This window comes from Anolis sagrei, chromosome X (genome assembly GCF_037176765.1).
Source record: "Anolis sagrei isolate rAnoSag1 chromosome X, rAnoSag1.mat, whole genome shotgun sequence".
NCBI classification, from domain to species: domain Eukaryota; kingdom Metazoa; phylum Chordata; class Lepidosauria; order Squamata; family Dactyloidae; genus Anolis; species Anolis sagrei.
Window position 1 is genome coordinate 14,384,816 of NC_090034.1, and position 24,105 is coordinate 14,408,920.

Genomic DNA, 24,105 nt, shown 5'->3' on the forward strand with positions numbered 1-24,105 from the left:
GTCTTTCGGGCTGCAAAGGTCAACAACAAGCTACACAAATTTGATCAAAAGCTCACTCCAACCCGGGCTGGCTTCGAACGCTTGACTTTTCGATCAGTAGTAATCTTAATGCAGCTTACTCCCAGCCAGCTGCGCCAGAGTTGTAGTTGCTGGGATTTATAGTTCACCTGCATTCAAATATCATTCCGAACCCCACCAATGAGAGAAATGGGCCAAACTTCCCACACAGAACCCCCATGACCAACAAAAAATACTGTATTTTCTGATGATCTTTGGTGACCCCTCTGACACACACCCCTCGTGACCCCCACAAGGGGTCCCAACCCCCAGGTTGAGAAACAGTGCTCTAAGGGAAGGCCTTCGAACCATATAAATAAGGAAGATCCCTGTCAATTAAGGGACACTTGGCAGCTAATAAGGGAAAACGTCCTGACCCTAAAAAATAAGAGAGATGTTATTATAACACTATGTTAAAAATTGAAAGATGTCTGTTTATAAGAGGTACTTGGCAATGCTTCCTGGCCCTTAAATAAGACTCTTTTCTTATTATTGGACTTCTCTAAAGCTGAGTAATAACATCAAAGGTGCGAAGGGACCAGTGTTGTTTTGGAGGCACCTTGCTGGCTGCTCCCTGCTTCCAGAGAGGAGAGGTCAGCCTGGAAATTCACATGCTCTTATTTCCACCTTTGCAGCCAGTAGCAGCCGGGAGTGGAATCCCCCAAATCAAGTGCTACCTCAATGGAGTCAAAATCCCACACGTGGTCCGGCTGAAGGTAAGGGGAAAGAGGGGCCTCCACGGAAGCTTTATCCTCCATCCTTGTTTCCACAGCAAGCCAATGTTTTCCAAAATCCCAATTTTCACAGGGAAAGAAAGTGGGGGGAAATGTTCTGAACAGGGGCACAGACAGCAAAGGAAACCCCACAGGGGTGTTCACCCTTCCCTATGTGATCCAAACATAAAAAAAATGTCCCTGTTCTGACTTACAAACAAATCAACTTAAGAACCAACCTACAGTGCCCTTTTTGTTTGGAGACTGCCTGTATAAGGTCCCCAAAGGCCAAGCCTGGGTTTCTCTATCTTGCAAATGCTTTATGTGTTGAATGTATTGTCGAAGGCTTTCATGGCCAGAATCACTGGGTTGTTGTAGGTTTTTCCGGGCTATATGGCCATGGTCTAGAGGCATTTTCTCCTGATGTTTCGCCTGCATCTATGGCAAGCATCCTCAGAGGTAGTAAGGTCTGTTGGAACTAGGAAAAAGGGTTTATATATCTGTGGAATGACCACGGTGGGACAAAGGACTCTTGTCTGTTGGAGATAGGTGTGAATGTTTCAACTGACCACCTTGATTAGCATTCGATTGCCTGGCAGTACTTGGAGCAATCTTTTGTTGAGAGGTGATTAGATGTCCTTGTTTGTTTTTTTAGAACAGCACAACAACAGAGAGGAAACAAACAAGGACATCTAATCACCTCTCAACAAAAGATTGCTCCAGGCACTGCCAGGCAATCAAATGCTAATCAAGGTGGTCAGTTGAAACATTCACACCTAGCTCCAACAGACAAGAGTCCTTTGTTTCACCCTGGTCATTCCACAGATATATAAACCCTTTTTCCTACTTCCAACAGACCTTACTACCTCTGAGGATGCTTGCCATAGATGCAGGCAAAACATCAGGAGAAAATGCCTCTAGAACATGGCCATATAGCCCGGAAAAACCTACAACAACCTTTATGTGTTGGCTTTGAAAGGGAACCTCTGGACCCGCTTCCTTTACAGACGCTGGTTGTCAAGGTCTGCGGAGTGATTTTCTCGGTGGTCGGCGGCCTGGCGGTCGGGAAGGTAACGGACCGGAGGAGGGTCATTTGCTATGGTTATGGGTTATTGAAATAATAATAATAATAATAATAATAATAATAATAATAATCTTTATTTATACCCCGCCACCATCTCCCCAGTGGGGACTCGGAGCGGCCTACATGAGGCCAAGCCCAAATAACAATTACAATAAAGAAAAACCAAAACACAAACCGAAAACGCAAACAATAAAAAATAACATCATAGTTACATAAAACATATGAATACATAACCATGTAAAAATTACAATAAACACAGGCACAAGAACAATGGGTGGGCTACATGTAATGATTAAAAGACAAACTAATTAAAACTAATTAAAAATTTGGGTGAGATAAAAGAGAGAAGCAGGTAATTTGCGGAGGAGGGCTCATTATAGCGGGAGTTGTGGCATCAAGCTTCGTTAGCTATATTAGTGGAAATTCTTTCGACCCAACAACTGTTTCTAAGGGTCCCCAAGTTAGGATACAACGTCTATCATATAAGGAATCCTTAGATTGTGTTGTCAAAGGGTTTCATGGCCAGAATCACGGAGTTGCTGTGAGTTTTCTGGGCTGTCTGGCCATGTTCCAGAAGCATTCTCTCCTGACGTTTCACCCACATCTATGGCAGGCATCCTTAGAGGTTGAGGGGTCTGTTGGAAACTAGGCAAGTGAGGTTTATATATCTGTGGAATTCTTAGATTTGTGTCAAATTGGCAACATAAAATAATAATGTTAATAATTATTATATTTATTTATATCCCACAAAAGGAGACTGAAAGCAGCTTATTATTAAAAGTATTTCAATACAATATAAAATCCAAAAACATTTGCACCATTAAAATAGAATTAAACATCAATGGTATTCATTTAAAATTAACAGCTGAAATCCATTATGGGGGATGTTTTGTTATGTCCAGAATCACTTTATCAGCTGTGCATGACCCAGTTGGACATAATGTCAATCACAGGCCTGGGTTGGGATCACAGCTTTGCTGGTTTGTATGCTTCATCACACTAGAGAATGAATCCACTTTAAATCTGGTTTCTGCCTCCTGCAGAATTCTGGGGTTTGTAGTTTAGTGATGCTGTTAAAGGCTCCTCCCTAAACTACAATCCCCAGAATTCTGCAGGAGGCAGAAACGGGACTTATAGTGGATTCATTCTCTAGTGTGATGAGGCCCTTTGAATAATCAGTAGAGTAAAATGGGCTCATTGCAGAGCTTGCATTATTGAAAGGTAAATTGCTATCGATGTTCTTCTGAATGTCACTGGATGATTATTGATGGTGTTCTCTGTCACTTGGAGAACCTTCCTATAAATGCTTTCTGTCATCTCTCACAACGATTGAGGTTTTTCACTTCTCCTTCTCCTGTTTCCAGGAAGGCCCCATGATTCACTCCGGTGCAGTCATTGCGGCGGGAATTTCCCAGGGACGGTCCACTTCCTTAAAGAGAGATTTCAAGGTTAGCAGATTGGGGGGCCCTTCCCAAAATGGGACAGATTCCCTCTGCCTGGGCTTTGCAGGTTCGCCTCCAAAGGTTCCATGGGTCCCCCTTTCTCTTCTAGATCTTCGAATACTTCCGGAGAGATACGGAGAAACGGGATTTCGTCTCGGCTGGAGCAGCTGCCGGCGTCTCGGCCGCCTTTGGGGCCCCAGTGGGTAAAGCACCCCTCTTTCTCTGCCCAGGGGATTCTGGGAGCTGCAGTCCAGTGAAAGAGATATTGACAAACTGGAATGTGTCCAGAGGAGGGCGAGTAAAATGATCAAGGGTCTGGAGAACAAGTCCTATGAGGAGCGGCTTAAAGAGCTGGGAATGTTTAGCCTGAAGAAGAGAAGGCTGAGAGGAGACATGATAGCTATGTATAAATATTTGAGGGGAAGTCACAGGGATGAGGGAGCAAACTTGTTTTCTGCTACCCTGGAGACTACAACGTAGAACAATGGCTTCAAACTACAAGAAAGGAGAGTCCACCTGAACATTAGGAAGAACTTCCTGACTGTGAGAGCTGTTCAGCAGTGGAACTCTCTGCTCCGGAGTGTGGTGGAGGCTCCTTTTTTGGAAGCTTTTAAACAGAGGCTGGATGGCCATCTGTCGGGGGTGCTTTGAATGCAATTTCCTGCTTCTTGGCAGAATGGGGTTGGACTGGATGGCCCATGAGGTCTCTTCCTACTCTAGGATTCTGTGAAAGCCACTCCTCCGGTGTATACAAAAGGGCTGGTTCTCATGAAATGCCTGCTGCCATGGAATCCATATGGATCAGAGGCCCTTAAGAGAGACAAAGGAATGTATTGTCGAAGGCTTTCATGGCTGGAATCACTAGGTTCTTGTGGGTTTTTTTCGGGCTATAGGGTCATGTTCTAGAGGCATTTCTCCTGACGTTTCGCCTGCATCTCCTGACATTTCGCCTCTGAGGATGCTTACCATAGATGCAGGTGAAACGTCAGGAGAAATGCCTCTAGAACATGGCTCTATAGCCAAAAAAAACCCCACAAGAACCTAGAGACAAAGGACTTGGCTCCCTATTCGTTATTGCAGATCCTGGATTCATGTCTTGGCAAAGTCAAGGGAGGACCTGGAAAATCCGAAAGGGTTGTATTGGGCTGTCTCCAAAAGGCACTTGATCACACTATGTAACACAATTTTTGTTCCTGGGTTATTAATGACATTTCATAATTGATTCTATCATAAAAACATGGGAAAAGGGTATTAAACTGCAGCACATCCTGCAGCACATTTTGCTATAGTTTTTCAATGAATTATTTCACAAACTCCCAAATAATTCAACATAGTTTGCGGCAGCCACAAAAACAACCAAGTTTCTGCAGCAGAACAACTACTTTCAAAGTAAAGGCCGCACAATTAAACAGGAAATAACACTTTCAAACCAGGAACAGAAAATTATTTGCATTTTGTTACATGGTGTAATTGACCTGCCCTTTCTTGGTGTTGTTGATTGGTTTCCATTCTTCTCCCTGACAAGGTGGTGTGCTCTTCAGCTTGGAAGAAGGCGCATCCTTCTGGAACCAGTTCCTGACATGGAGGATTGTGAGTGGGATCCCTGAAGGCTTTTGGGGGGTGCCATTGAGGGTGGCAGAGAGGACCGGGTCTATTGAGAACTGGCTTTGAGAAAGTCTGTCTGCCTTTCTGGTTCCTCTCCCTTCCTCCCCAGTTCTTTGCCTCCATGATCTCCACCTTCACCTTGAACACCATCCTCAGCATCTACAAAGGGAACCCCTCCGATCTCTCCAGTCCTGGACTCATCAACTTCGGACAGTTCGATTCAGAGGTAAAGGCCTTGCTCATCTTTTCCTTCCTTCCCTCGTTCCTTCCACTTTCCCCTCCTTTCTTTCCTCCATTCCTATCATCCTTCCTTCTTCCCATCTTCTCCTCCCTCCCTCCCTTTTTCCTTTATTCCCTCTTCTTTTTTTCCTTCCTCCATTCCTCTTTTGTGCCCTTCCTTGTTTCCCTCCTCCTTTCCCCTCTTCTTATATCCTTCCTTCCTTCCCTCCCTCATTCCTTTCCTCATTCCTTTCCTCTGTTCTCTTTCTTTCTTTCTTGTATGATTTATACCCTGCTTTTCCACTGATTGAGATTCCAAATGACTCACAACACAAACCGAACGGAACATCTAAAACAGTGCGGAGGACAATTCTTCTAAAGCATTTAGCCATTCATCCCATTAAAGGGCCATTGAAATGTTAGCAATTTATGAAAACACATAGACTATACGTATCATGCTGAAAACCAGAAAATGTTTGCATTCTTTTATCATTTTCCAAAAACTGATTTGTAACCCGTTGGTACTAATGTTGGAGAGTGGTCACTGGTCAAAGTGATCCCTGGTCAAGTGGTCCCTGGTCAAAAAAGAGGTTGGGAACCACTGCTTTAAATAAATGAACCAATTCCCTCCCAGAGACGTCTTTGTCTGATCCCTTTGGTTGCATTACAAGGTCCTTTGTACGGTTTTATTCAATGGGGCTGTGAGATCCCCTTGGTCTCGCTGGTTTTCATGTTTCCTTTTTGTTTCAGAAAATGGGGTACACCATCCAGGAGATCCCAATTTTTATCTTCATGGGTGTCGTGGGTAAGGAACCCCGCCTTGGAATCCCTGTCAGGGTCCCCATCAGCCAAAGGGAGTGGCCAAAGACGGAAGATGGGCAGGGGATGTTAATGGGGTGGCCATTCCTCCAAAGGGGTCCATCCTTGAAGCTCTCCCTCTGTTTGGCCTGGAATCTCCTGTTCCTCCCTTGAACTCAGCTCTTTTCTTTCTTCTCGGGAACAGGCGGCATCGTTGGGGCCATGTTCAATGCCTTGAACTACTGGCTGACCATGTTCCGGATCAGGTAGGAGAACCCAAACGGAGAGCGGTCGTCCAGCAGCAAAAGTAGCACCAAAAATATTATTTTGACTATTATTACATTATAGCTTCTCAATGAATATCTCATTGAGTCTCAACCAATTCAATATAGTTTGTGGCAGCCACAAAAACAAAGTTTTTGGAGTAGAAAACTGCTTTCAAAGTAGAGTGAGGTAAAGGTTTTCCCCTGACATTAAATCCTGTCGTGTCCGACTCTTTGGGTTGATGCCCATCTCCATTTCTAAGCCGAAGAGCCAGCGTTGTCCGTAGACACCTCCAAGGTCATGCTGCCAGCATGACTGCATAGAGTGCCATTACTTTCCTACCAAGGTGGTACCTATTGATCTACTCACATTTGCATGTTTTCGAACTGTTATGTTGGCAGAAGCTGGGGTTAACAGTGGGAGCTCACCCTGCTCCCTGGATTCGAACCACCTTTCAGTCAGCAAGTTCAGCAGCTTAGGGTTAGGGTTAGGGTTAGGACCCTAAGGACCGCACAATTAAATGGAGATAGCACTTTTACACCAGGAACAGAACATTTGTCAAATTTTGTTACATGGTGCTATTCAGCCATTTGTGGTGGCCTCCATGGAAATTGAATCAGTGGATACGGAGGGTCCACTGTATAAGTAATTGAGGAACATAGGAGGCAAGACAGTTTCATTGAGCAGAGGCTTCCAAGAAGAGGGTTCCCATTGCTCAACCTTGCTGAAGCATTAACATACAATAGGATAGTTAAACCGTGAAACTCACTGCCACAGAATGAGTGCAGCGCTAGCAACCACAATGGATGGGTTTAGAGGAGAGAAAAAGGATAAATCCACCAAAGGTATATCTGTGGCTGTGAACCGAGATAGGCATATATTTCAGTTTGCCTCTATATTTTGGTAGATAGTTGTTTACACTTCCTTTATTATTTCATCCTGCAAGGAGAAGTGGGTAATGAATGTTGTTGTAATTATTATTATATATTTTAAACATTATATATTATATATATTATACACTATATATGTTCATCCCGCAAGGAGAAGTCAGTAATAAATGTTATTATTATATTATCGAAGACTTTCATGGCCAGAATCTCTGGGTTGTTGTAGGTTTTTTTGGGCTATATGGCCATGTTCTGGAGGCATTCTCTCCTGACGTTCCGCCTGCATCTATGGCAAGCATCCTCAGAGGTAGTGAGGCCATTGAGCAGAGGCCTCCTCACTACCTCTGAGGATGCTTGCCATAGATGCAGGCGAAACGTCAGGAGAGAATGCCTCTAGAACATGGCCATATAGCCCGAAAAATCCTACAACAACCCGTTGTTATTATTATGCATTTTATACATTATATATTATTATAATATTATATATTATATATACTTTATATGTTCATATTGCAAGGAGAGGCGAGTAATGATTGTGTGGTTATTATTATTATTATTATTGTTATATCATATTGTCTCCAAAACCAGGAGGGCAGCCATGTCCATCCCAAGGGCCCAATAATATGGTCAAGGGAAAGAGCTGTATTTGGTGAGAACGGTCATTCCTTCACGGTCTTTTTCTGAGCCAGAAATCTGTGAAATCACTTTGGGTCTCTCTGTTCAGCCCCCCCCCCCCGCCCCCCGCCCCGATAAGACTCATCCCTCCGTTTTGCAGTTTTCTGAGTTGTTGCAAAGCTGGGATTGCTTTCACAGGAAGAAGACCAATTGGCCAGGTCTGCAGCCACCCACTTCGTCCGGAAAACGGCCAGACAGGAACATTTCAAAATAAAGACACAAGGCCCTTTTCCTTGGTTATATATTTTTTTCAAAATGCACAATTTTTCAAAGCCAGTGCTAAACATCATAAAAACAGTTTAAAAAAACAATTAAAACAATAACATAATAAACAATTAAACATCAATATAACATCTCATTAGCGTCTCATAAGTAGAATCAAGATCCAATCTCATCATCCGTTGTTCCGTATTCCTATATTCATTACACTGCCTATTCAAATGCCTGCTCGAACAACCAGGTCTTCACTTTCCTCCTAAATGCCAATAGGGACGGGGCTGATCTAATATCTGTAGGAAGGGCGTTCCACAGCCGAGGGGCCACCACTGAGAAGGCCCTGTCTCTTGTCCCTGCCAGGCGTGCCTGTGTTGCGGGTGGGACCGAGAGCAGGGCCTCCCCAGATGATCTTAATATCCTAGCTACAAAAAGGCCTTTCTAATCCAATAGGCATTTTCCAACTGGCCCACCAGTTTCCAGCCATTTTGAATTGAGTGGCAGTGGGAACCATTTTGGAAAATGCATATTTATTTATTTACGCTATTTCTATCCCACCCATATCAGCCCGACGGCGACTCAGGGCAGCATACAGAGTTGGCACAATTCGATGCCATATATTGATAAAAAGCAAAAAAGAAACATTACAGTACATTTAAAATCATAAAAACAATGAACAATAAAAAAATTTGAAAACTATATAAAGTGTTGCACCCCGGCCAGAATTCACCTTGCCCTCAACACCAACCAGGAATTCCAAAGTAGTAGTAGTTTATTGATAAAAGCACATATAAAAAGAAAAAATCAGTATAGGAAATAAGATAGGCAAAGTACAATAAGTAGTAGGGAAAAGCAGTCAACAAGTAAATAGCCAAACCAAACTGGGAATAGGAAAAAAACATTCCAAAGGCAATAATCCAAATAGTCCAACAAGGTACAGGAAAAAAACCCAAAATCAAAATATGAGCATAAATTCAGGAAAACAAGAATCAAAACATGAACATGAATCCAAAACCAAGACTATAGGGATTTCTCAAAAACATGAATCAGAACTCCCAAGATCTTAAACTAAAACATGAATTTGAAATGAGACTTGAGATCCTCACTGTAATGCAGCGTTGCCTGATCTGAATTCTAAAGGAAACAATTCTCTGATTTAAGCACCACAAGCCATGAAGTCATATCTGTGACCTTAGCTCCCTTGCCTGTGATATTTCTCACACTGTTGATTCTCACAGTCTCTGTAACCTCCTTACTTTGCTTGCTTCTTCCTTAAGACGAAGCCTAAGATTCCTGTTTTCGGGTGAACTTTCTCTTCCATCCAATTCCTTATCTGGAGTTGCTATGACTAGACGAAAAGTCTTCAACTGCTGCATCTCCCTGTCTACTGGACTCTGAAGCAGTTTCACTTTCAAGCCCATTCTCACAGACAGGATCTAAACTCCCCTCATTTCCCTCATTGAAAAACCCATCCGCTCTCCCAGGCTCTGGAATAACAATCCCCTCATCTCCATCAGTTGGCTGAACCGCAATAGATAGATACATACATACTTTTATTTACTTATATACACACACACACACATATAGATACACATACTTCTTTAGATGAATGCTATACAGAACCCTCCTGTGCCTCGGTTTCCCATTTTGGCCAGTTGTTTGCTTCCTTTTGCAAATGCACAATAACCTTGTCAAAACAGAGTGATATGCAGACACTCCACCCGACCATCCACCCTGCCGTGCCTCGGTTTCCCCTGTTTGCAGGTTGACCCTTGGTGTCTTTCTCCGCAGGTACATCCACCGCCCGGTGCTGCAGGTGATCGAGGCAGTGCTGGTGGGGGCGGTGACGGCAGCCGTGGCCTTTGTCATGATCTACACCTCCAGTGACTGCCAGCCCCTGCAAGGCGACAGCATGGCCTACCCACTCCAGGTAGAAAGCCATTGAGACCTACGGTGTTTTTGTGGAAATCCCATATTGACTCGAGTCCAATGTGCCATTGAATTTAATGTGCAATTCAATTTCCAAAACCCTAAAACCAAAAAGAAAAAAAAGAATTTCCTACCAAATGTAATGTGCACGTACAAAAAAGACACTCTTTGTAATTTGGCACAAAAGATGCTCCTTACAGTGGCTGTATGCTAATATTTGAGGCCTGGGCAAACTTGGCGACTAAAATGATCAAGGGTCTGGAGAACAAGCCCTATGAGGAGCGGCTTAGGGAACTGGGCATGTTTAGCCTGAAGAAGAGAAGGCTGAGAGGAGATATGATAGCCATGTATAAATATGTGAGAGGAAGCCACAGGGAGGAGGGAGCAAGCTTGATTTCTGCTTCCTTGGAGACTAGGACGCGGAACAATGGCTTCAAACTACAAGAGAGGAGATTCCATCTGAACATTAGGAAGAACTTCCTGACTGTGAGAGCCGTTCAGCAGTGGAACTCTCTGCCCCGGAGTGTGGTGGAGGCTCCTTCTTTGGAAGCTTTTAAGCAGAGGCTGGATGGCCATTTGTCAGGGGTGATTTGAATGCAATATTCCTGCTTCTTGGGTTGGACTGGATGGCCCATGAGGTCTCTTCCAACTCTTTGATTCTATGATTCTATGATTCTAAGTGTTTTGGACTCCCAACTCCCACCATTCCTAACAGCCTCGGGCCTCTTCCTTTTCTAAGTTTATCATATTATATTAATCTAATGCTCATCCTAATTTTGGGAAAGTTCATTTAGCCAAAAAAGTGAGCATTAGATTTAAGTAAAGACAGTGACAAGCAAAGGCAAAGCTTTGCACAGCAAAGTAACTTACGCAGCAGAAGGCAACAGTCTGGCTGAAGGATTCTCAGTCTTAAGCAAGAGTGTTTACCTTACAGTTTCCAAAGGTTTATTAAACAGATACATTTTCTCAATGGGAATTTATGTATTTATTTATTTATTTACAGTATTTATATTCCGCCCTTCTCACCCCGCAGGGGACTCAGGCACATGGCAAACATTCAATGCCATAGACACACAACATATATAGACAGACACACAGAGGCTATTTAACATTCCAGCTTGATGAAGGTATGCTTGAATTCCAGCCACCCGGGGAGCTGTTGCTTCAACGTCCATTTGTGACGCCCATGGAGTACTTCCTCATTCTTTTGCACGTAGCTGGAGATTTTTATGACGTCATAAAGTAGTGACATTAGCCTCCCCGCCTAAAGCGGTACCTAAATTTCCTACTTGACAAATGCAACCGTCTTTTGGGCTGCAAAGGTCAACCGCAAGCTAGACTAATGGTTGGGAGCTTACTCCGATTGGGCTGGCTTCGAACTCATGACCTTTCAGGCAGTAGTGATTTAATGCAGCTGACTCCTAACCAGTTGCGTCACTGCCCGGTCTAAGCTATTTTACTAAGTTAGGGTCTACGCTATTTTACAAAGTATAACTAGATATTTGGTTTTAATCTCCATTTCCATCTTAAGGTCAAATGAAAGGAAAAACTCAAAAGACTACATTTTGCATTCAACTCTCACACGAAGACTTAGAGTAAAGCAACAGGCATTCAGGGAGGATAATGGAGAAGGCCTTCTCTTGCCTAATGTTGTTTGCCGCTTATCTGTCTCCTTGATGAGAACTATGGACTATATAAGGATGTGGTTGAACTCTAACATAGGGCCAGCCGGGGTGGAAATCTCCTGGAAATAAGAATTATTTGTGCATTCATTAAACAGAATAATGGGATGACTCCTTCTGATTCTGTTCCCCTCCAGCTCTTCTGCCCTGACGGTGAATACAACGCCATGGCGGCCGCCTTCTTCAACACTCCTGAAAAGAGCGTCGTCCGGCTCTTCCATGACCCTGCAGGTCAGCCCTTCCTTCCTGTCTCTGTCCAGCTTATTCTATGGGATAGTGTGTATGTTTAAGAGGGACTCCCAACAACCAGAAACAATGTCTATCTGGCATCCACCCATCTTATCTATCCATCTGTCTGCCTGCTTGTCCCATTTACCTATTATCCAAACTTCCATTTGCCTGCCCTATCTCTCTCTTTCTCCTATCTATCTTTCTTTCTATCTATCTATCTATCTATCTATCTATCTATCTATCTATCTATCTATCTATCTCCTGCCTTATGTGCCTGTCTGTCTGACTGTCTCATCTATCTGAAGGGACTAGAGCTTGGAGGAGGAAACTACCAGCCAGAGCTAGGGACAGTTGGAGTAGAAAATTACTAGCCAAATGGGGAGTTCAGACAAGGGGAACGTTCAAAAAGGAAATGCCTAATAACAAGTAGGTGTAGGGGGGGAATCGGCTGCTGAGGAGTACTGATAAAATATGACACCAGAAGGAAACAAAGAAAGAGATAGAGATGAGGCATAAATGAGAGAAAATAGCCTGATGTGTGCATGCTCAAGGTATTGGCTATAAAGCTGAGTTGCATCCCAGTTTTGTGTGGCACTTTCCTCTGTTCAGCCAGCAGGATGATTCGATCAAATAAACACGTTGAACGATCTCCTTTCCTCCAGTGTTTGATTGGATAAAACAGTGTTTCTCAACCCGGGGCTTGGGACCACAGGGGAAGTAATGAGGGGGTGTCGGAGGAGTCGCCAAAGACCATCAGAAAACATAGTATTTTCTGTTGATCATGGAGGTTCTGTGTGGGAAGTTTGGCCCCATTCTGTCATTGGTGGGGTTCAGAATGCTCCTTGATTGTAGGTGAACTATAAATCCCAGCAACAACAACTCCCAAATGTCATGGTCTTTTTTCCCCAAAGTCCACCAGTGTTCACATTAGGGCATATTGAGTATTTGTGCCAGGATTGGCTCAGATCCATCCACAGTGCTCTCTGGGTGTAGGTGAATTACAACTCCAAAACTCAAGGTCAATGCCCACCAAACCATTCCAGTATTTTCTCTTGGTCACGGGAGTTCAAGATTGGTTCAATTCCATCATTGGTGGAGTTCAGAATGCTCTTTGATTGTAGGTGAACTATAAATCCCAGCAACTACAGCTCTCAAATGACAAAATCAGCCACTGGGATAAAAGGACCCTGGAGGTTTTTGGAACATTTGATAACAGAGGGACACAGTAGCCTACCCTAACGTATCTGTCTGTCTGTCTGTCTGTCTGTCTGTCTGTCTATCTATCTATCTATCTCTCTATCTACCTATCATCTGCCTGCTGCCTCCATCCATCACCATGGCTTCATTGAGAGTCTATGATATAAATAAAAGTTTATGCGGGTTTGTTTTAAAATGTCTTGGAAAAAATGCAATGAAAATGTAAAATCCCTGGGAAAGCTTTGCATTTGAAAGCCGGGGAGAAGGGTAAACCAGCTGTGATCATATCAGATGATCATTTCCCAAACGTTGCTGGGATACAGGGCCCTCAAATGGACCTTGCAGCTCCTTTTCCTCCCTTCTGTTTGTACAAGAAACAGACTATTGAGGGAGGCATTTCTTCCTTCATTCCTAATCTACTCCTGAACTGAGCAAAGCTCCTTTTCCTCCTTCCTCCATGTTTCTGGGCCTGAATCTTGCATTCCTGAGGGCCCACCTCCAGTCTTTGGCTCTTCTCTTCTTCTTCTAAAAGGCTTTACCTGATGTTCTTAAAGCAAAAAGATGAACAGAGGAATAGGATCTGATTCCCCAAATCCCCACTGGACTCAGTCTGGAATGCATTTCCCATCCGGCGGCTGAATGTCCCAGTTGCTTCTGGGAAGCTCTTCGCTCAAAAGAATTTTTATGGGGCTTGCTGGTTTCTCACTTAAGAGTGGGAGGTTTGGAATTGGAAAGACGCTTCCAGGAGTCTTTCCAATTCCACACCTATTGATATGACCACCTCCCCCCCCCCCCCATCCTCATCTGTGGGCCATCCATTTTATTTTAATGTTGGTATGTTGTGGATTTTAAATGGTATTGTCTTTTATGCATGCATATATGTATGTATGTATGTATGGCTGCCTGTTTGTACCACAAAGGCTGTTGCTAGGTGAGGTGGCCCTCTGTGACAAAAATTGTGTTGCGTAGTGTTGTTGTTATTATAAGTAATGCACACAGCAACATGGAGAGAAAGCACAGCTACCCCCTAGTGGTCACTCAACAGAAGTTCACGCTAGTGCCAGCAATTGACAGTCCCATTTGACCTCTCTCTTTTCCAGGGACTTATGACCCCATGACACTGGGCATGTTCACCCTGGTGTACTTCTTCCTGGCCTGCTGGACTTATGGGCTGACCGTCTCGGCCGGCGTCTTCATCCCCTCCCTGCTCATCGGGGCTGCCTGGGGCCGGCTCTTCGGCATCTCCCTCTCCTACATCAACAGCGGATGGGTGAGGGACGTTTGGGGCAGGGAGGGGACTTTTTTGGGGGGTGGGGGCTTTGGGATCAGGGTCCCACCCAGCTTTTACAGCCTTTTCCAGGAAATGGAATGGAAGTCCTGGTCCTAGTCAACAAGGTCGGACGTCTATGTCCCTTACTGAGTTGCATCTCATCTGCAGATATAATGTAGTTTGACCCCACTTTAACTGCCATGGCTCAAGGAGTCTTATAACGCCTCTCTCTCCCATCTTGGACTTTTCAGATTTGGGCCGATCCTGGGAAATACGCCCTGATGGGAGCCGCAGCACAGCTGGGTGAGTGAGGGGCTGATTGTTGAAGAGGGTTGATGGGAAGCGGAAAAGGCTGAGGAGGGGGCTTGTGCGTTTAGAAAACATTGAGCAGGTTTAAGATATGGGGGCTCTCTACTACATCTCCTTTTTTATGTGTATGTATGTGTCAAGAGTGACTTGAGAAACTGCAAGTCGCTTCTGGTGTGAGATAATTGGCTGTCTGCAAGGATGTTGCCCAGGGGGTGCCTGGATGTTTTTATGCTTGCAGTAGAATGGAATGGTAAGGCCAAGAACATTTTCTTCGCTGTATTATCACAGAATGTCAGCATTACGATTGCATTGTTGCTTTGTGGCTGTTGTTATTTTATACTGTACAAACTTTGTAGTTTATTGTACTAGAAAAAAGAATAAGGATGTTTTACCATCCTTGTGGGAGGATTCTCTCATGTCCCCACATGGGGAGCTGGAGCTGACAGAGGGAGCTCAACCCGCTCTCCCCAGATTCATACCTGTCGGTCAGCAGTCTTGCCGGCACAAGGGTTTGACCCATTGCACCGCCAGGGGCTCCTTTTTTCTTCATCATCTATATTTCCCCATTTGGTTCTATAGTTCCACCCTATATGTCCAGCATATCTCTATTTCCATCATATTTCCTTCCTATATTTCCAGCATATTTCTATTACCAGCGTATTCCCTTCCTTTATTTCTAGCAGATCTCGATTTCCATCCTGTATTTCAAAACAGGAAAGGATAGTTGTAGTGCGTGTGTGTTTTGAATGTCAAAACTTAATATATTAATATTATGGAGGTGAAAGGGTCCCCTAAGGGACATCTAGTCCAGTCCTTGATGGAGGAACCCACAACTTAGCACAGCAGGCTAAACCAGTCTTAGCACAGCAGGCTAAACTGCTGTGCTGCAGAAAAATTCTGCCGATCAAAAGGTCAGCATTTCGAGCCCAAGTTGGGGTGAGCTCCCGCCGTTAGCCTCAGCTCACCTACCCACCTGGCAGGTTGAAAGAAGAAATGTGAGTAGATAAAATAGGTACCAGGAGTCCCCGGTGAAACAGCAGGTTAAACCCTGAGCTGCTGAACTTGTTGACTGAAAGGTCAAAGGTTTGAATCCGGGGAGCAGTGTGAGCTCCCACTGTTAGCCCCACCTTCTACCAACCTAGCAGTTCGAAAACATTCAAATGTGAGTAGGTCAATAGGTACTGCTCCGGCAGGAAGGTAACGGCGCTCCATGCAGTCATGCCGGCCACATGACCTTGGAGGTGTCTATGGACAACACTGGCTCTTTGGCATACAAATGGAGATGAGCGCCAACCCCCAGAATAGGACACAACTGGACTTCATGTCAGGGGAAAACCTTTACCTAACCTAAAATAGGTACTGCTTTTAGCAGATGGTAATAAAAGCACCCTTAAGAACATTGATTCATCGGAGGAAAGCTCTTTGGCATGGAAAATGAAGCAACAGCAACCCCTTGTGGCCGGAATCGAGCACAGCCTCCAAGATGCCAGAAAAACAGCCTTTACCCATGTTGTGTGTCTGTCCTTGTTAAATATATAATCGGCATTCAATGTTTGCTGTATGTGTGTATTCTGTAAGCTGCTCTGAATCCCCTGCGGGGTGAGAAGGGCAGGATAAAATAAATAAATACTGTAAATAAACTTAGTCCCCTCCTCTCTCTTTTATGGAGTTGGAAGCCACAGCTTCAGGCCCTTCCCTTGGGAGAGCTATGGAGTTTATTGGGGTCCCTAAAGGCCATCTAGTCCAACTCCCTTGAGGTCCTAACCTACTTTTGTCTCTTAAGGGGGGATCGTGCGGATGACACTGAGCCTGACAGTCATCATGATGGAGGCCACCGGCAACGTTACCTACGGCTTCCCCATTATGCTGGTCCTGATGACTGCAAAGATCGTGGGGGATTACTTCGCGGAGGTGAGATGCAAAGAAAACATTAAATATTAAAATGGTTAGGGTTAATGGACTTAACTGATGCCTAAGGCAAAAGTATACAGATGTTTGACTAAGACTGCCTCTAATTTGAGTTGCTGTGAGTTTTCCAGGCTGTCTGGCCATGTTTCAGAAGCATTCTCTCCTGACATTTCACCCACATCTCTTCCTCTGAAACTGAATTTCTTTCCCTTCCTTTCCAGGGCTTGTATGATATGCACATCCAGCTGCAGAGCGTGCCTTTCCTCCATTGGGAGGCCCCCGTCACCTCCCACTCCTTCACCGCCAGGTGAGACCACAACTTCCATCAGCACACACCCCTTCCAAGAAAATAGTGCTGGGAGTTGCAGTACAGCAACACCTGGAGGATTGGCTCCTCCCTATTCCCTCATTCATGGGACTTTCGTGGGTCTTAGCATGGTTGCCTCTATCTTGCCTTCTTCCTAGCAATGGACTAATTGTTCAGTTGCCTTCTTGTTTGCTATTGGCAAGGGGAGGCATCATCCCAGTATTATCACACTGCAACTCCCATCAGCTCTGTTAGGTAGCAAAGAGGAGGAATGCTGGGAATTGCAACATTTGGAAAATTAGGGCTGAGACAACAAATAGTGAGAGAAATTTCCTCTTCGGAAGGGAAATCCATTCCTGAAAGAGTTATGATCAGGGGGAAAGGGGTCTCCACTGAAGCTTTCTCACTAATCCGTGTTTCCACAACAAATCATATTTTCCAAAATCATAGGGACAGAAAGTGAGGTGGAAAGGAAACACCATAGGGGTGTTCACCCTCCCTTATATAGTCCAATGCTTATATGTGTATTTATGTGTATATGTGTGAGCTGCACTGAAAAATTGTCCATGTTCAGACTTGTAGCCCATTGGGCTCTGGAAGGTTGAATGAGTCCACCCCCTGGGTCAAAGAGGTCCTGTCTCCCAATGTGTTTGTGTGGGAAGGCGGGCTGCACATGTGTACATTGCCCTCTCCCCCAATAGAGAAGTGATGAGCACCCCGGTCACTTGCCTGCGACGGATCGAGAAAGTAGGCACCATCGTGGACGTCCTGAGCGACAGGACCTCCAATCACAACGGTTTCCCGGTAGTCGAAGGCGTCCCTGGACATGAACAGGTGAGAGGAGATCCTGTTTTGGGGGGTCAGCAAAGGGGGGAAACAGTTATCGTATTTACTCGAATCTAATGTTCACCTTTTGATGGCTAAATAACCTCTCCACAATTAGAGTGCACAATTCAAACTACAAGAGAGGAGATTCCATCTGAACATGAGGAAGAACTTCCTGACTGTGAGAGCCGTTCAGCAGTGGAACTCTCTGCCCCGGAGTGTGGTGGAGGCTCCTTCTTTGGAAGCTTTTAAGCAGAGGCTGGATGGCCATTTGTCAGGGGTGATTTGAATGCAATATTCCTGCTTCTTGGCAGGGGGTTGGACTGGATGGCCCATGAGGTCTCTTCCAACTCTTTGATTCTATGATTCTATGATTCTATGATTAGATTCAGGTAATATGGTAAATTTTAGTGCTAAGCTAAAGCCAAAGGGGCAACTGTTTCAGTAACTCCCCTTTGAGGGACCTCATCTCTCCTTTAATTGCATTGATTCAATGCTATGGGATTCTTGGGATTTGTAGTTTGATTGGGAATTATTTATTTATTTGTTTGAAACATTTATATTCTCCCCTCCTCACCCCGAAGGGTGGAGCACAACATATATATGGAAAGCATTCCATGGTGAGACATAAAATAAATATAAATATACACATTATATCTACTTTAAAATCAGCTGCTTAGAACCATCTCAAGGCACCATACTGGCTCCGGTCAGCGGAGTAGGTTTCCTATTATTGCCTCATCGCTCTGCCCCAAAGGCTTGGTCCCACAGCTAAGTCTTTACCATCTTTTCATTGTTGTTGTTGCTGTTGTTGTTCCTTGTTAATGAATGCATGGACCAGGATTCCTTTATTATTACTATTAATACTCCTACTCCTACTCCTACTACTACTAGTGAGATCTGATTAATACATGCATGGATTGGCTTCTTCTTCTTCTTCTTCTTCTTATTATTATTATTATTATTATTATTATTATTATTATTATTTTACTGACATAAAACCACAGTATGTCACAGCAAACGAGATCTATATGCTGGATTATTATTATTATTATTATTATTATTATTATTATTGGCTAGATGATGATGATGATGATGATTATTATTATTATTAGAAACATTTATATTCCACCCTTCTCACCCTGAAGGGGACTCAGGGCAGAGCACAACATATATACGGCAAACATTCAATGCTGGGTCATAAAACCATAAATATACACAAACATTAAAATCACTTATATCCACTTTAAAGTCAGTTCCTTAAGAACTATCTCATTGCATTGCCCCAAAGGCTTGGTTCCACAACCAGGTCTTTACCATCCTTCTGATGGACAGGAGGGAGGGGGATGATATAATCTCACCAGGAAGAGAGTCCCATAGCTGAGGGGCAGCCACTGAGAAGGCCTTCTCTCGTCCTCACCAAACGCGCCTTGAAGGTGGCGGGACCAAGAGCAGGGCTTCCCCAGAAGATCTTAGTCTTCATGGTGGTTCGTAAAAGGAGATGCGTTCAGACAGGTAAACAGGGCTGAGGCTGTTTAGGGCTTTATAGGCCAAAGGCGGCACTTTGAATTGTGCCGGATAGCAAACAGGCAGCCAGTGGAGCTGGTGTAACATGGGACATGTGTGTTCTCTGTATCCCTTCCCAGTTATTAACCTGGCTGCCTCTTGTTGGACTATTTGAAGTTTCTGAACAGTCTTCAAAGGCAAACCCACGTAGAGTGTGTTGCAGTAGTCTATCCTGGGTGTAATGAGAGCATTGATCACTGTGACCACAAAGCATCATTTAGCAGAGAAGGCTTGTTGGACTATTTGAAGCTTCCGAACAGTCTTCAAAGACTACCCCACGTAGAGTACGTTGCAGTAGTCTATCCTAGATGTAACGAGAGCGTGGACCACTGTGACCACAAAGCATCCCTTGGCAGAGAAGGCTCAATGCATTGTCAAACTACATCCCCCATGACTCCATAGCACTGAACCAAGGCAGTTAAAGTGGTTTTAGGTTTTTGAAAATAGAAGTATGTGTTAATTCTCATGCACCTTTAAAAAATGATTTTTTTTTTGTATACAGACAGATTAAAACAAAACCTATATACAAAAAACAAAACATCAACAAAAGATTAAAAATGCTTCTTCTATTTTTTGTATACATCCTAGCAATCCTTTTGGGTGTTGTGCACCTTGAAGTCGTTTTCGACTTACAGCAACCTCCAAGACAAACATATTGTTGGGTTTTCTTGTGGAAGTGTGTCCATGGAGGGTTTCCATGGCTTTCCTCTGAGGCTGAGAGAGTGTCACCCAAATAGGAATTCGGACTCTTGGTCCTCCCACATTCAGCCCTCCAGTGGGGCCACTGCTTGACTCAATCCACATTTCCTTGAGACCTGGAGCTTTCTGGCAGAGTTCCCCGCAAAACTATAAATCCCAAACACCGTAAATATGCTGTAAGTGTATGCCTCAATCCCAAAGCATCCCTATCTCTCTCTGCAGATGGCGGGTTTGCGGGGCCTGATCCTGCGCTCCCAGCTGATCGTCCTCCTCAAGCACAAGGTCAGAGATGCAGCGTTGCATTTTCGCCCTAGTTTTTCACCTTTCGGGATTTCTTAAAAGGAATTTTCCACACTTTGGGGCTTCTCTCCCTCTCTGCGCAGGTCTTTGTGGAGCGGGCCAACCTGAGCCTGGTGCAGCACCGGCTGAAGCTGAAGGACTTCCGGGACGCTTATCCCCGCTTCCCGCCCATCCAGTCCATCCACGTCTCCCAGGACGAGCGCCAGTGCATGATGGACCTCTCCGAGTTCATGAACCCCTCGCCCTACACTGTGCCCCAGGTGCGCCCAAAGAAGGGGGGACTGCAACACCCATCATCCCCCGGGATCAGGGACATGGGGTCCCCCACCCAAATAATACCAACTCCATTCCCCCAAATGCTGGATAGGAATAAAAATGTGATGATTGTGATAATAATAATCATGAGAATAATAACAGTAGTGGTAATAGTAATAATAATGGTGGTAATAGTAGTAATAATAATAACAGAAATATGAGTAATAATAATAGAAATAATTATAATAGTAGTAATAATAATAGTAATAATCATAATGTATTTTTATTCTGAGGCAGACCTTTTTAGCCATACAAAGATCATGATGGTGATAATAGAAACAATGATAATAGTAATAATAATAGAAATAATAACAATAGTAATACTAATAGAAATAATTATATTAATAGTAATAATAATAGTTATGATAACAAATGTGTTTTTTTATTCGAAGGGAGACCTTTTACCCCACAAACAGGGTGCATCCTAGAAACGCAGGCGATATATATATATATATATATATATATATATATATATAATCTCTTAGATGCTAAGACGCCAATGATTGTAAGACATACGCTAATTTCAGCACCGCCAACAGAAATAAAGCTAGACACAGTCTATCTATCTATCGATCGATCGCTTGATCAATCTATATACACACATAGAAATATACACATGAATATGTGTATATGTGTGTGTGTATATATATGTGTGTGTGTATATAGGTATGTGCACCCACGCACATATATATATATGTGCCTACATACTTTATATATATGCACACACATGAATATATATAGGCACATGCGCACACACACACACACATGTGTGCCTACATACATATACACACACCTATTTATACACACACACACACACATATATACACATAACCACACAAGCTTGCACACACAAATTTATACACACATATATGCATGCATGCACACACACACATATATATATGCATCCCATTTTTATATAAGGGGGGAGTTTTTTTTCTGATGGTGGTACAGAAATTAGTGTGCATTCCACAATCAAAGGTAATGCTATCATTGTCACCTCCTGATGAGGAGATAAGAGTAGGAGACATAAATACTATAATCATCACCTCCCTAGTGAGGAGCCTCAGCCAAAATCTGAGACCCAGGGCTTTGGGAAACCAAAGCAGACACCCTTAAAGGGACTGGATTTTTGTGTGTGTATTTTTTAGCAGGAGGTATATCTCCTTTGCATAAAAAGCATGGCTTAGACTTGGGTTTTAGGGAGAAGGGGAAGAGCCCCCCTTTTTGTAGAAGGGGTCTTGGAGTCCGAGAGGGTGGGAAAGATGGGTCTCCCAGGTAACGTATTTGCAATGGAGAAAGAAGAGTCAGGGTCCCCTTACAGGTAAGGCTTGTGGTCTTTGGGGATGGATAAGGGCTGTGCTTTGGCTGCAACCATCCATTTGTCCATCTGTCCCTTTGCAGGAGGCGTCTCTGCCTCGCGTCTTCAAGCTCTTCCGGGCCCTGGGTCTGCGGCACCTTGTGGTGGTGGACAAGCACAACCAGGTAAGGCCCAAGGCAGGTGAGGGCTCAACACACACCTTCCTTAGCATTGCAGGAGGGGCAGTCTTGGGGCAAAAGGTGTCTAGACATGAGGGTCTCCTGCAGAGGGTCTACTACAGGTGTGTTGCACAAAATAATGCTCCCCCCAATAGGGGATGGGGAGGGCAGTAGGAAGGGAAGCATGAAAGAAACCCTCAAAGGGCATCCATTCCAACCCCCTTCAGTCGGGCAGCAAGACACAGTCAAAGCCCTTCCCGCAGACGAAAATCCAGCCTCTCTTTATAAACCTCCAGAAAGGTTTACTCCTTAGAGAAGTGGGATGCTGAAGCTGTTCAAATGTGGGTACCGTCATAGCTTTTATAATTTGCACAAATGGTTGATTGAGTTGCAGTCATTAACAGTGAAATCGATAAGTTTCTAATTAAGGAAAGAACATCTGTGGACAATGATGTTTGTGATGAACCCCATGGAGCGGTTAGAGGAAACAACACAAGAATCAACTGTAGGACATCAGAAGTGCAAGGGAAAATGTCCAAATGCAGTAATGATGAAAATATAATATAATAATTTGTATGAAAATCTTATAAGGGGTTGGTTTAAATCCCCAGTAGTGCAGCGGGTTTAACCGCTGACCGAAAGGTCGACAGTTCAAATCGGGAGTGGGGTGAGCTCCCACTGTTAGCCCCACCGGGAAGATAATGGCGCTCCATGCAGTCATGCTGGCCACAAGACCTTGGAGGTGTCTACAGACAACGCCGTCTCTTCGGCTTAGAAATGGAGATGAGCACCACACCCCAGAGTCGGACATGACCAGGCCCATAGCCAGGATATTGATTCGGGGGGGGGGATTGATTTGGGAGGGGCGAGTTTGATTCGGTGGGACACAGGATCTAGCCTAGCAAACCTTTTGTATCATTACCCCAATACCCCCATGCATATGTGATATATTGAGCATGGTGATCAGATCATGATATGAATCAACATAACAGTTTAAATAATGTACCAGTAAGGCCTTCTCGTGGACCACCCTGAGAATTTCGGGGGAGGGCTGAAGCCCCTCAAGGCCCCCCCCCCCCCCGAGCTACGGGCCTGGGCATGACTAGACAATGTCAAGGGGAAACCTTTACCTTTATGTTAAACTCTGGTTTGCTAGTAAAACTGAATGACTGTGTCGTGAAAGGAGGCCTGTCTCAAAACTCGGTCTACTGTGATGATCATGGTGATGATAGTGGTGATGATGGTGGTGGTGATGGTGATAATGATGATAATAATAATACGCTCCATCTCCCCGGTTGCAGGTGGTGGGTCTGGTGACCCGGAAGGACCTGGCCCGTTACCGCTTGGGCAAGGAAGGCATTGAGGAGGTGCCTTTGGCGCAGACGTGACCCTGCCCTTGGCATCCTAGACCTCTCCATCCCACAGAGGCCTTTGGGAGAACCACCGAAGAAGGGGCTGAGGCCACAGGGGCATCTTCTCCCTGGCTCCCCCCCAAAAAACCCCTTTTCCTGGGTCTCTTTGGCTCCTTTCTCTTCTGTTTCTCTGCTCCTTCGGGATACTCAGCTGGGATTGGGTCCAGGGCAAGGCCTAGCACTACAGATCCTAGGGAGGGATGAGGCAGCTGCCTCATTGACCCGTCTTTTCTGGAGGGTCTTCTTTGCTTCCTTTAAATAGGCTGTGCCCCAATTCTCACCAATCGTGCCTTCTAAGATAGGACTCCCCAGTTTGGACAATTTGGGGACCCGATCGTGTGAATTCACCTGGAAAAATCCCAATATTGCGATATCCGGGACTCAGTTGTGTGTTGCACAAATTTGCATGCAGAGCGGGAGACACACGCCTTCACCTCCTTCAGCTCCATCTGCAGCACTTGGAGAAGTGACAGGGTTTTTAAAGAATGGTTATTTGGGACCGCAACTCCCATCATCCAGCAGTCAGGCGTTGCAGCCCAGGAAAAAGACCGAGAGGATGCACTTTCCTGAGTATTTTGCACTGTTGCAGGCAGAGAGACCAGTTTTTGACACTTTGCAAAGGATTACGACTTTGTTAAGGAAAGAATTGTTGCTGAAATAAAAACCCAAGCTATTTATACTTTTCCCGCTTCGATGTGGAGACTCTTCCCTTGCTGTTTGTT

At 44.4% G+C, this 24,105-nt stretch overlaps 1 protein-coding gene across 1 annotated transcript in view; it reads left to right on the forward strand.

Annotated features, from left to right (window-relative positions):
* The window catches only part of LOC137097920 (H(+)/Cl(-) exchange transporter 7-like), a 36,708-nt gene extending 12,641 nt beyond the window's left edge, over positions 1–24,067 (forward strand). The window contains exons 7-25 of the mRNA XM_067473382.1: positions 693–773; positions 1,778–1,840; positions 3,219–3,302; positions 3,406–3,499; positions 4,822–4,886; positions 5,011–5,127; positions 5,871–5,925; positions 6,124–6,184; positions 9,749–9,887; positions 11,706–11,799; positions 14,097–14,266; positions 14,518–14,569; positions 16,359–16,486; positions 16,705–16,790; positions 17,492–17,624; positions 20,103–20,162; positions 20,264–20,440; positions 21,897–21,977; positions 23,273–24,067. Of these exons, the coding sequence (XP_067329483.1) occupies positions 693–773; positions 1,778–1,840; positions 3,219–3,302; positions 3,406–3,499; positions 4,822–4,886; positions 5,011–5,127; positions 5,871–5,925; positions 6,124–6,184; positions 9,749–9,887; positions 11,706–11,799; positions 14,097–14,266; positions 14,518–14,569; positions 16,359–16,486; positions 16,705–16,790; positions 17,492–17,624; positions 20,103–20,162; positions 20,264–20,440; positions 21,897–21,977; positions 23,273–23,359 (1,827 nt within the window). The 3' untranslated portion in view covers positions 23,360–24,067. The remainder of the gene's footprint in view (positions 1–692; positions 774–1,777; positions 1,841–3,218; positions 3,303–3,405; positions 3,500–4,821; positions 4,887–5,010; positions 5,128–5,870; positions 5,926–6,123; positions 6,185–9,748; positions 9,888–11,705; positions 11,800–14,096; positions 14,267–14,517; positions 14,570–16,358; positions 16,487–16,704; positions 16,791–17,491; positions 17,625–20,102; positions 20,163–20,263; positions 20,441–21,896; positions 21,978–23,272) is intronic.
* The last annotated feature ends 38 nt before the right edge of the window (positions 24,068–24,105 follow it).